The 12,061-nt window shown below is 43.6% G+C and overlaps 1 protein-coding gene across 15 annotated transcripts in view; it reads right to left on the bottom strand.

Moving 5' to 3' along the window:
• The window catches only part of LOC132780560 (ryanodine receptor 1), a 259,347-nt gene that overhangs the window by 34,541 nt on the left and 212,745 nt on the right, over positions 1-12,061 (bottom strand). For all 15 annotated transcript variants that reach the window (XM_067461902.1, XM_067461908.1, XM_067461905.1 and 12 more), the window contains 2 exons: positions 2,474-2,554; positions 1,229-1,317 (listed from right to left, as the gene is read on the bottom strand). In XM_067461902.1, coding sequence (XP_067318003.1) covers positions 1,229-1,317; positions 2,474-2,554 — 170 coding nt within the window. The remainder of the gene's footprint in view (positions 1-1,228; positions 1,318-2,473; positions 2,555-12,061) is intronic.

The raw sequence follows: 12,061 nt of genomic DNA, 5'->3' as shown, positions 1-12,061 counted from the left end.
CTTTTCCACATAACCACCAGACAATTGGATACATTTCTGCCAACGATGATTCTGAAGCCATCACAGAAGAAGTTGACACTCTGTTTCTGCAACCAGCGTCTCACAGTTCTCTCAATGTCTTCATCAGTAGCATAATGATGTCCCCACAGATCTTCTTTCATTATCGGGAACAGATGAAAGTCAGATGGTGCTAAATCTGGACTGTATGGAGGATGTCGTATGGTGGTGAGATCCAGTCCCTGAAGTTTCCAGTCTGTGCGCTTCCATTTCAGGCATCAGCATCCTGGGTACCCATCGTGCACAGATCTTCTGATAGTCAAACAAAGCAATTCTTGTGAAATGCCAATTATGCTTGAAATTTCTCTCTGAGTGATATGATACAGCTAAGCTTTATACCTTAATTGTTCCAGTTCTCTTAAATAAACATCATTGTTTTGTTGTTCACAACAAATGCCTCACGTGTGCCTCTGTGGATGAAGTTTTAAAAACAGTTCTGCTTTTGGGATTTTTTATTTTTCTCAAATAAATCCTCACTCCTTTATACTGTCACAGGACATCCAACTCTTTGTTGGTCACGCAAATCAGATGTTCCCACCTCAACATCTTTAAACTTGCCCATGCAACGATGCACAGCACTCACATCAACACAATCCCCATAAACAGCTTGCATTCTCTGATGAATCTCCTTTGGGATGACATCTTCGGCTGTCCAGAATTCAATGACTGCACGTTGTTTAAGTTGCATTGACTGACCGTCTGCGCAGGGTTCCATACTTTTCATTTTAACATCACAACCGTTCGATGCTAAGGCTTCCCGCCAAAATGGAGCTGTAGAGGAGAGTCTATTGAACAAGCCAGTACCTGTCGCATACCAGTACTGACATCTGTTGAGGAGTTACGAAGGTGGAGGCATTACTTTTCATTCATATTATGTATGCCAGGGATACACAACCTGCAGCACAGGGGACAGAATGTGCCTTATGGGATCCCTGCAAGTTTCTTCTACTATTATCTCCAATCAGTATAAGAGGTATTTAATGCCCTGCATACTGGACATACTGACCACTTTGCCCTCGAGAAAGGAATCAGATCCTGATCTAAAAGCAGACTTTCAGGACACAGAGGTACCAAGGGCACCATGGATGGACTTCTGGACAGAAAGCCACCTTATCTCCAGAATTGGGTTGGTGTGAGGCTTTGCCCATCTCCTGTGCTCAGACCAGCTCACCTGAAGACGCAGAAGGTAGTCAACAGTGCAGATGATGATGTTGATTGTGGTTGTGTTTCCCGTCTGTGTCCGCAGGTAGTTTTGAAAATCTGGGATAAAAGGCAGCATTGTGAGAAGCTGGTATTGGATTCTACTGACCTCATTTCCCAGGCTCCCTTTGTTCTAGGCTATCCTTACTAGGCTAGGCTTTGTTCTAGGCTGTCCAAGGCTATCTTCACAATAGCCTTGGGTTGGGTGGGGAGGGGGTTGATTTTGCCATTTGGGAGTTGTAGTTGCTGGGATTTATAGTTCACCTACAATCAAAGAGCATTCTGAACTCCACCAATGATGGAATTGAACTTGGCTCACAAAACACCTATGACCAATAGAAAATACTGGAAGGGTTTGCTGGGCATTGACCTTGAGTTTTGGAGTTGTAGTTCACCAACATCCAGAGAGCAATGATGATGGATTTGGATCAAACTTGGCACAAATACTCAATATGCCCAAATGTGAACACTGGTGGATTTTTGGGGAAAATAGACCTTGACATTTGGGATTTGTAGTTTCTGGGATTTATAGTTCACCTACAATCAAAGAGCATTCTGAACTCCACCAATGATGGAATTGAACCAAACTTGGCTCACAGGACTCCTATGACCAATAGAAAATACCGGAAGGGTTTTGTGGGCATTGACCTTGAGTTTTGGAATTGTAGTTCACCTACATCCAGAGAGCACTGTGGACTCAAACAATGATGGATCTGGACCAATTTTGGCACGAATACTCAATATGCCCAAATGTGAACACTGGTGGGTTTTGGGGAAAATAGATCTCTCTGGGGAGCGAATTCCACAAGCTGGGGGCCAACACTGAGATGGCCCTGTCTCTTGTCCCCACCAGATGCGTTTGTGACGCTGGTGGGACCGAGAGCAGGGCCTCCCCAGTAGATCTTAAATTATGAGGTGGAATGTAGAGAGATATACATTCGGATAAGTAAGCTGGGCCGGAGCCGTATAGGGTTTTATAGGCCAAGACCAGCACTTTGAATTGTGCTCGGAGGTGGACCGGCAACCAGTGGAGCTGGCATAACAGGGGGGCTGGTGTGCTCCGGTGAGTAATCTGGCTGCTGCCCGTTGGACTAGTTGAAGTCTCCGAACAGTCTTCAAAGGCAACCCCACGTAGAGTGCATTGCAGTAATCTATTTGGGATGTAACCAGAGCGTGGACCACCATGGCTTTGCTGTCACCCACATCACAAACCTACCGTTGTTGTGACCTTCACATAGGAGCTGCAGGAACCGAAAGAGGTCCTGTGTGAACAAATCGTCGGCCATCACCTTCTCTCCTAGAGCAGGGAAAGGGTCAAGGGAAGAGACAGAACTGGCCAACATTAGCAGGAACAACATAAGGGCAAAGGAGAGACAGAGAGAGAGAGAGGAAAGAAAAGGGGGTTCGGGTTTCCAGGGTGAAGCAGAAGGAGAGTGTGCGTTTAGTACACAATTAGGATCTCCAAAGCCCACAAGAGCAGGAGAAAGGCAAACCCACACAGCAAAACGGTTGCGGCACACAGGGCACGGTGAGCTCCTGCAGGCCTCATTCGGGACCAAGCTCTCATTCGGTTGTTCCAGACCCAAACTGAAACCAAGGGCTGAAATCCTTTGTCTCATCTGGGCAAAAGCAAAGGAAGAGCCAATAATATTCATTACACAGAACAAACTGGGAAGATGTGACAGAATTCCAGGACTTATCTCTCGTTTAGTGAATTCTGGAGAGAGGGCAAGATATGTCTCTGCAACCAGACACAGAACAACAAAAGTATCGTCAGAGTTTTCTAGAGGATGAAGTCCTTGTTGTGCATCTGGTGACAGGGGCATGGACATCAAATTTGGACACTATACCCCTAACAGACCAACGAGTGACCATCACTCATACCTCCCCCCCCCCAAAAAAAAAAACACCAGAAAGGACTTAAAAACCCCCAAAAGCTAAATGACAATACAGAAAAAAGGGAAGGAAGGGGAAAAGGAAAGAAGTTCTTGTTTTACATCTGGTGACATGGACATAGCCAGACACCCCACTGCTCTCATTCTCCATCAGCCACTTTATGGCTTGTGGTGGAAGGTGAATTCTGAGAGGTGTGTCATACATAAGAGTTGTGTGATATGTCTCCTGATGCAGGATCTCAGCCAACATTTGGGAATGCTCTTCAGCATTATAAGCAACTCAAAAGTCAACTCCAGGCATTTAGAAATCTAGCACAACAGGGAGAAGACTTTAGTCTCGTCCCATCTGCTACATGGAAGGAGATTTTTTTTACACTTGGTACCAAATTTGGACACTATACCCCTAACAGACCAATGAGGAACCATCACTCCTAACCACCCCCCCCCAAAAAAAACACCAGAAAGGACTTAAAAATCCAAAAAAGCTAAATGATGAAAAGCTAAATGATGATACAGAAAAAAAGGGAAGGAAGGGGAAAAGAAAGAAGGGGGAGGGGAGAAAAAGAAAGAAGGAAGGAAGGAAGGAAGGAAAGAAGGAAGGAAGCATGGAAGCAAAGAGTAAAGAAAGGAAGGAAAGAGGTAGAGAAGGAAGAAAGGAGAGAAAGAGGAAGGAAAAGGAAAGGGGAAGGAAAGAGGGAGAAGAGGAAGGAGGGAAAGAAGGAGAGAAAGGGAGGGAAGGAAAGAAGGAAAGAGAGAAAGAAGATGGAAGCAAAAGGCGGAGGAAGGAAGGAAAGAGATAGAGAAGGAAGAAAGGAGAGAAAGAAAAAGGAAAAGAAAAGGGGAAGGAAGGATAGAGGGAGCGAATGAAGGAGGGAAAGAAGGAGAGAAAGGGAGGGAAGGGAAGAAGGAAAGAGAGAAAGAAGCATGGAAGCAAAGAGTGAAGGAAGGAAGGAAGAAGGGAAGGAAGGAGGGAGCAAAGGAAGGAGGGAAAGAAGGAGAGAAAGGAAGAGAAGAAGGAAAGAGAAAGAAGGATGGAAGCAAAAGGCAAAGAAAGGAAGAAAAGAGGTAGAGAAGGAAAAAGGAGAGAAAAGAGAAGGAAAAGAAAAGGGGATGGAAAGAGGGAGCGAAGGAAGGGGGAAAGAAGGAGAGAAAGGGAGAGAAGGAAAGGGAGAAAGAAGGATGGAAGCAAAAGGTGAAGGAAGGAAGGAAAGAGGTAGATAAGGAAGAAAGGAGAGAAAGTAGAAGGAAAAGAAAAGGGGGAGGAAGGAAGGAAAGAGGTAGAGAAGGAAGGGAAGGAAGGAAGGCAGGAAAAAAGGAGGGAAGGAAGGAAGGAAAGAGGGAGCGAAGGAAGGGGGGAAAGAAGGGAAGAAAGGGAGGGAAGGAAAGAAGGAAAGAGAGAAAGAAGGATGGAAGCAAAAGGCGAAGGAAGGAAGGAAAGAGGTAGAGAAAGAAGAAATGAGAGATAGTAGAAGGAAAAGAAAAGGGGAAGGAAGGAAAGAGGTAGAGAAGGAAGGAAGAAAAGAGAAAGTGAAGGAAGGGGGAAAAGGGGAGAAACAGGGAGTGAAGGCTGGCCACAGCAATGCGTGGCGGGTACAGCTAGTCAGTTATATGTTTCAGAATTCTGCACCTTCTTGTGTGTAATATATTAGTTGGCTCTAAAGTTCACGAGAGGAGAACTGGTCAGCACTTTATTGGATTTCCAAAGATAATTGAACAGAATGGACAAAACAAGGCAAGAAATGCTATTTAGTAGCAATTCTTCCATTGCAATCCAAACGCCACCAGTAGTTGTTGCTATGTTTACATGATGAAAAGCAGAAAGGACACAGATGAAGAGTCAACATTGGAAGTTTCCATCATATGCTGAAAAGGCATGTCTTTCAAACATGAAGTTGAAAAGCAGCTTGCCTCTTCAGCAGCCCAAGAGTGGAAATGATAAAGAAATCATTGAGGGCACTACAGATTTCTCTTCCATGGGCGTGCTTCATAGCTCCATTGGAACGAATGAAGACAAATGCAGCAGTTGACCTTTCATGTAAAACTTTTCACCAATATCCCTTATCTCCAACCTGGTGGTCATAAATATCAGGAAGGGACATATGGTGGGATATAATACAAGCAAACTAGAACTGGACGAAGGTCAATAAGGTCTTCCAAATTTGAAATATTTTCAGAGCAAAGGGGAATTGACCAGAGGAAAGGATACTGGTGTTGCCCCTTAACGTGGGAGCTGAGCTGGAATGAGGACTGCAGTAGTTGACCCAGAGTTAATAAGACAACAGACATGCCATGCATTTAGTTCCTGGATTATATGGCTCCATTGGGATTGTAGATATTCTTGGTCAGGAAAAAAATATTCCCTCTAAGATTCAGCATCAAATGTTTTCTAAATACTTATACATCTAATGATAGAATTACAGTGGGGGAAACAAAAAAGACTAATCAAATATAAGTAGACTTGAGTTTTAACTGATTATTATTATTTTGTGTCAGGAGCGACTTGAGAAACTGCAAGTTGCTTCTGGTGTAAGAGAATTGTCTATCTGCAAGGACATTGCCCAGAGGATGCCCGGATTTTTTTGATGTTGTGGGAGGCTTCTCTCATGTCTCCACATGGGGAGCTGGAGCTGACAGAGGGAGCTCACCCACGCTCTCGCCAGATTCGAACCTCCGACCTGTCGGGCTTCAGTCCTGCCAGCACAAGGGTTTAACCCACAGCACCACCCGGGGCTCCAATATTATTATAATTATTATAATATATTATTATGGCTGGAATCACTGGGTTGCTGTAGGTTTTTTTCGGGCTATATGGCCATGTTCTAGAGGCATTCTCTCCTGACGTTTCGCCTGCATCTATGGCAAGCATCCTCAGAGGTAGTGAGGTCTGTTGGAACTAGAAAAAGGGGTTTATATATCTGTGGAATGACCAGGGTGGGACAAATGACTCTTGTCTGCTGGAGCTAGGTGTGAATGTTTCAAGTGACCACCTAGATTAGCATTTGATGGCCTCTACAAAAGATTTCCCCAGGCACTGCCAGACCATCAAATGCTAATCAAGGCTGTCAGTTGAAACATTCACACCTAGCTCCAACAGACAAGAGTCCTTTGTCCCACCCTGGTCATTCCACAGATATATAAACCCATTTTCCTAGTTCCAACAGACCTCACTACCTCTGAGGATGCTTGCCATAGATGCAGGCGAAACGTCAGGAGAGAATGCCTCTAGAACATGGCCATATAGCCCGAAAAAACCTACAACAACCCATTATATATTATTATTAGAATAGTATTATTAACAACTAGTTCCTTCTAATGTATACAAATGCTATAGTTCAAGGCAAAGATCTAAGGAAGGGAGGGATAATGGAGATCGAATCTATGCAAAATACAGGTAGTGTGTGAAGGAGGACTTGGCACGGTACATAGAAATTCCAAATATTACGTCCAAGTAACAAACAACAGAAACAGAAGAGGTAAATCTAGAATACGACAATCAGCCGGTGGCCCTCTAACTTGGAAGGTTAACGGATTAGTTGCAGAAGGGTCATCATTCCACTGATCGGTTCACACCATCCGTTTTGCGGCATTGGTCATTAATGAAGATATGAATCCAGCGGTGTTAGGGAGGCCAAGGAGGATAAGTGAATGGGGTCGGCCCATTCGCAAGAACCCGGGTGGATCCATATTGTCTTCGCCTGGCATTAATGACCAGCCCCTTTTCCATTGTAGGTCCGCTTCGTGGACGAAGCCCAATCATCCCCTGATCGCTTTCCCCTCTTGCTTTGTGGAGGAGTGCAAGCGTTGTCGAGGGGGGTGGCTGTGGTGCTTGGGAAGGACGGGCTCGGGGAACGCACAGGGAAGGGAAGGGAACGATGCTGCCCAAAGTCATCGCAGTAAGATCTGTTTTGGTCTAAGACTTACAGCTGGAATTAGAACTCTTCTAGAGCATTGACCTGGAACAGAAGCAGCGACACAGAACGACACAAGGATACGAGAAGGAAGGCGCATGCGTGGCAGAGAGACCCGGGAGGACAGAGCAAAAGGAAAGTACTACAACAGGGCTGGGCAACTCATTACCCTACACAACTGATTTACCCAGAATTTCCACTTCTGAATTTGGCACGACACCAATGAATTCATAGAATCATAGAATCATAGAATCAAAGAGTTGGAAGAGACCTCATGGGCCATCCAGTCCAACCCCCTGCCAAGAAGCAGGAACACTGCATTCAAATCACCCCTGACAGATGGCCATCCAGCCCCTGTTTAAAACCTTCCGAAGATGGAGCGCCCACCACACTCCGGGGCAGAGAGTTCCACTGCTGAACGGCTCTCACAGTCAGGAAGTTCTTCCTCATGTTCAGATGGAATCTCCTCTCTTGTAGTTTGAAGCCATTGTTTCGCATCCTAGTCTCCAGGGAAGCAGAAAACAAGCTTGCTCCCTCCTCCCTGTGGCTTCCTCTCACATATTTATACATGGCTATCATATCTCCTCTCAACCTTCTCTTCTTCAGGCTAAACATGCCCAACTCCTTAAGCCGCTCCTCATAGGGCTTGTTCTCCAGACCCTTGATCATTTTAGTCGCTGAATTTGGTGTCATTCAGCTTGTAAAGGCTACATATTCATTCAAAACCAATGCAGGTAGAAAGCCTTTGTCTTTGTTTATACCAGAATCACACAAGATGATTCTGATTCATGACTTCTTTTCTCCTGTGCTATTCTAATAATAGAATATAATATTTATTTATTTACAGTATTTGTATACCTCTTTTCTCACCCTGACGGGGACTCAAAGTGGTTTACACATAAGCAATGGCAAAAATTCAATGCCAGTACAAACAAATACAATTATACACTACAATTAGACATAAATCAAATTAAAAAATACATCCATGAGCAATAAAACAATCGTTAAAACAATAAAACTGTCTATATATACCTATAATATTGTATATACATATAATATTTATAATATTATAATGCAATGGAATATAATAATAATATGATATTATGAGTATTATATTTATATTACATGCAATATTATTAATAATATGATATAGCGTTATGGTGCAATATAACAATGTTTAATGCTGATATTGTACTATGCTAATAATATAATATATTGTATGTAATATATGCCTTTGGGGTGGGAAGGGCAGCATATAAATGTTGTAAATAAATAAGTAAATAAATAAGGTGGATAATATGTTTTTGAAAGCGATAGAATCATAGAGTTGGAAGAGACCTCATGGGCCATCCAGTCCAACCCCATTCTGCCAAAAAGCAGGAAAATTGCAATTAAAGCACCCCTGACAGATGGTCATCCAGCCTCTGTTTAAAAGCTTCCAAAGAAGGAGCCTCCACCACACTCCAGGGCAGAGAGTTCCACTGCTGAACAGCTCTCACAGCCAGAAAGTTCTTCCTAATATTCAGATGGAATCTCCTTTCTTGTAGTTTGGAGTCATTGTTCCATGTCCTAGTCTCCAGGGAAGGAGAAAACAAGCTTGCTCTCTCCTCCCTGTGACTTCCTCTCACATATTTATCATGTCTCCTCTTAGCCTTCTCTTCTTCAGGCTAAACATGCCCAGCTCTTTAAGCCGCTCCTCATAGGGCTTGTTCTCCACACCCTTGATAATTTTAGTCATCCTCCTCTGGACACATTCCAGCTTGCTCCCTCCTCCCCATGACTTCCCCTCACATATTTATACATGGCTATCATGTCTCCTCTCAGCCTTCTCTTCTTCAAGCTAAACATGCCCTGCTCTTTAAGCCGCTCCTCATAGGGCTTGTTCTCCAGACCCTTGATCATTTTAGTCACCCTCTTTCTCTGGACACATTCCAGCTTGTCAATATCTCTCTTCAATTGTGGTGCCCAGAATTGGACACAATATTCCAGGTGTGAGGCTTCCAGATAAGTTTCACTGAAATGCAATGATGCTAAACTTAACAATTATAGCAGTGGACATTGTCCCCTGGCACCCCTCTACCCCTTGACATTGTCCACACAACAATGATATCACATTGAGGACAGAAGGACCGGGATAACAGGACGCTAAGCCACAAAGAGAGGAGCTAGAAAGAGAAATACAGTTGAAACTGACTGCACGGATATTTTCCAATGACGTCTCCAAGAGCATTAAACATGAATGAAGCAAGCGTATTTGCAAGGCTTCCCAGTAGGACAGTCCCATCAGTGAAAGAGAATCGCCAAGACAGACCTGACAGCATGAAGCAAGAGTTTATGATCGATAAGAATGTCTACAAGCATAGTAGGTGCAAGACTAGAAGGAAGCAAGTAGTTATACAGAAGCACATCTCGTTGTCCTTTTCTGGAATACCTTTCACATTCCTTGTATATGTGGTCTAGGACGGGGTGGGCAAAGTGTGGCTCTGGGGCCAAGGAAAGATATTTGGGTGGCTTTCAGGGCTTCCCATATCCCCGAACCAAAGTAAGACAATGAATTGCTGCTCATGGAAGAATCTCAAGTGCAACTTGACCTGTTAAGTAGGTGTATCATTTAGCATAATAAAATATCAATATATTGTTGAAGGCTTTCATGGCCGGAATCACTGGGTTGTTGTAGGTTTTTCGGGCTATATGGCCATGGTCTAGAGACATTATCTCCTGACATTGTGTCTGCATCTATGGCAAGCATCCTCACTACCTCTGAGGATGCTTGCCGTAGATGCAGGCAAAACGTCAGGAGAGAATGCCTCTAGACCATGGCTATATAGCCCGAAAAAACTTACAACAACCCAAAATATCAATATTTGAGAACTCAAAGGGAGCATCCATCCACTTTGGGATTTTTGCTTTAGTGTTTGGGAGTTCAGGTGGCTCCCAGACCTGCCACCCTTTGCCCGTCCCAGCTCTAGAATGCATTCGAAAAATCATTAAGGCCTTCCTTACAAAATGGCCACATTGCTCATAAAGCTGTTCCCATTACCAGTTATTCTAAATGCACATCGAAGTATGACTTTGAACACCTTTACTCAAATCTAATGCTCACTTTTTTGGCTAAATTACCTCACCAAATTTAGGGTGCGCATTATTGATTTATTTTATTTTTATTTACGATATTTATAACTCACCTTCTCAGCCATACGGCGGCTCAAGGTGGGTTACAGATTGGCATTCATAAAATTGCCATTAAAAACATTGCCCAGAGGGATCTAAAATCCTTTCCTTGTCTCATATAAAGCTTTTCCTATCTCATGAAGCGAAAGGAAAACATTCTGTTTACCTTTTCAACCAGATAACGATTGCTTTTCTTTTCTAATAAATGGGCTTGGGAACTCTCTCTTAGTTTATTTATTTATTTTATGATATTTATAGCCCACCTTTCTCAGCCATACAACGACTCAAGGCGGGTTACAGATTGGAACTATTCGAAGTCAGGCATTCATAAAAGTGCCACTGAAAACAATCAATATTACAATATAAAACATATATAAATACCATTAAAGCATATAATCATTGGTGTCATCTTGTTAAAAACGTTATCCCAGTGGTTCTCAACATGGGTCCCCAGATGTTTTTGGCCTACAACTCCCAGAAATCCCAGCCAGTTTACCAGCTGTTAGGATTTCTGGGAGTTGAAGGCCAAAAACATCTGGGGACCCTAGGTTGAGAACCACTGCGTTATCCAGTAGCATTGTCTGGCCATTCCATGTCCATCATTCATAGTTCCGTGTTATCTATCCCGCTGCATTCTCAAAAGCTTGCTCAAAGAGAAAGGGCTTTACTTTTTTCGGAAAGTCAGGAGGGAGGGGGGCAATCTAATATCCCTGGGGAGGGAGTTCCATAGCCGGGGGGCCACCACTGAGAAGACCCTGTCTTTCGTTCCTGCCAATCGCACTTGCGAGGCAGGCAGGATCGAGAGCAGGGCCTCCCCAGACGACCTTAAGTTCCTAGATCAGTGTTTCTCAACCTTCCTAATGCCACAACCCCTTAATACAGTTCCTCATGTTGTGGTGACCCCCAACCATAACATCATTTTCATTGTTACTTCATAACTGTAATTTTGCTACAGTTATGACTTGTAATGGCCATTTAGTCCAGTCCATTCAACAATGTGAAATATGCAGTGTTTCTCAACCTTCCTAATGCCACGACCCCTTAATACAGTTCCTCATCTTGTGGTGATCCCCAACCATAACATTATTTTGTTGCTACTTCACAACTGTAATTTTGCTCCCGTTATGAATTGCAATGGAAATATCTGATATGCAGGATGCATTTTTATTCACTGGACCAAATTTGGCACAAATACCCCATATGTCCAAATTTGAATACTGGTGGAGTTGGGGAGGATTGATTTTGTCATTTGGAAGTTGTAGTTGCTGGGATTTATAGTTCACCTACAACCAAAGAGCATTCTGAACTCCACCAACAATGGAATTGAACCAAACTTGGCACACAGAACTCCCATGACCAACAGAAAATCTTGACAGGGTCTGGCGGGCATTGACCTTGAGTTTTGTAGTTTGCCTACATCCAGAGAGCACTGTGGGTTCAAATAACGATGGATCTGGACCAAACTTGGCACAAATACTCAATATGCCCAAATGTGAACACTGGTGGAGTTTGGGGAAAATAGATTTGACATTTGGGGGTTGTAGTTGCTGTGATTTATAGTTCACCTATAATCAATGAACATTCTGAACCCCACCAACCATAGAATTGGGCCAAACTTCCCACATAGAACTCCAATGACCAACAGAATATACTGTGTTTTCTGATTATCTTTGTTGACCCCTCTGACAACCCCTCGTGACCCCCACAGGGGTCCTGACCTCCAGGTTGAGAAACACTGTCCTAGATGGTTCAGAGGAGGAGATACGTTTGGACAGGTAAGCTGGGCTGGAATCGTTTAGGGCTTTATAGGCTAAAGCCAGCACTTTGAAT

The sequence above is a fragment of the Anolis sagrei genome, chromosome Y, assembly GCF_037176765.1.
Source record: "Anolis sagrei isolate rAnoSag1 chromosome Y, rAnoSag1.mat, whole genome shotgun sequence".
Classification (NCBI taxonomy): domain Eukaryota; kingdom Metazoa; phylum Chordata; class Lepidosauria; order Squamata; family Dactyloidae; genus Anolis; species Anolis sagrei.
This window is presented reverse-complemented; position numbering and strand designations above follow the sequence as displayed.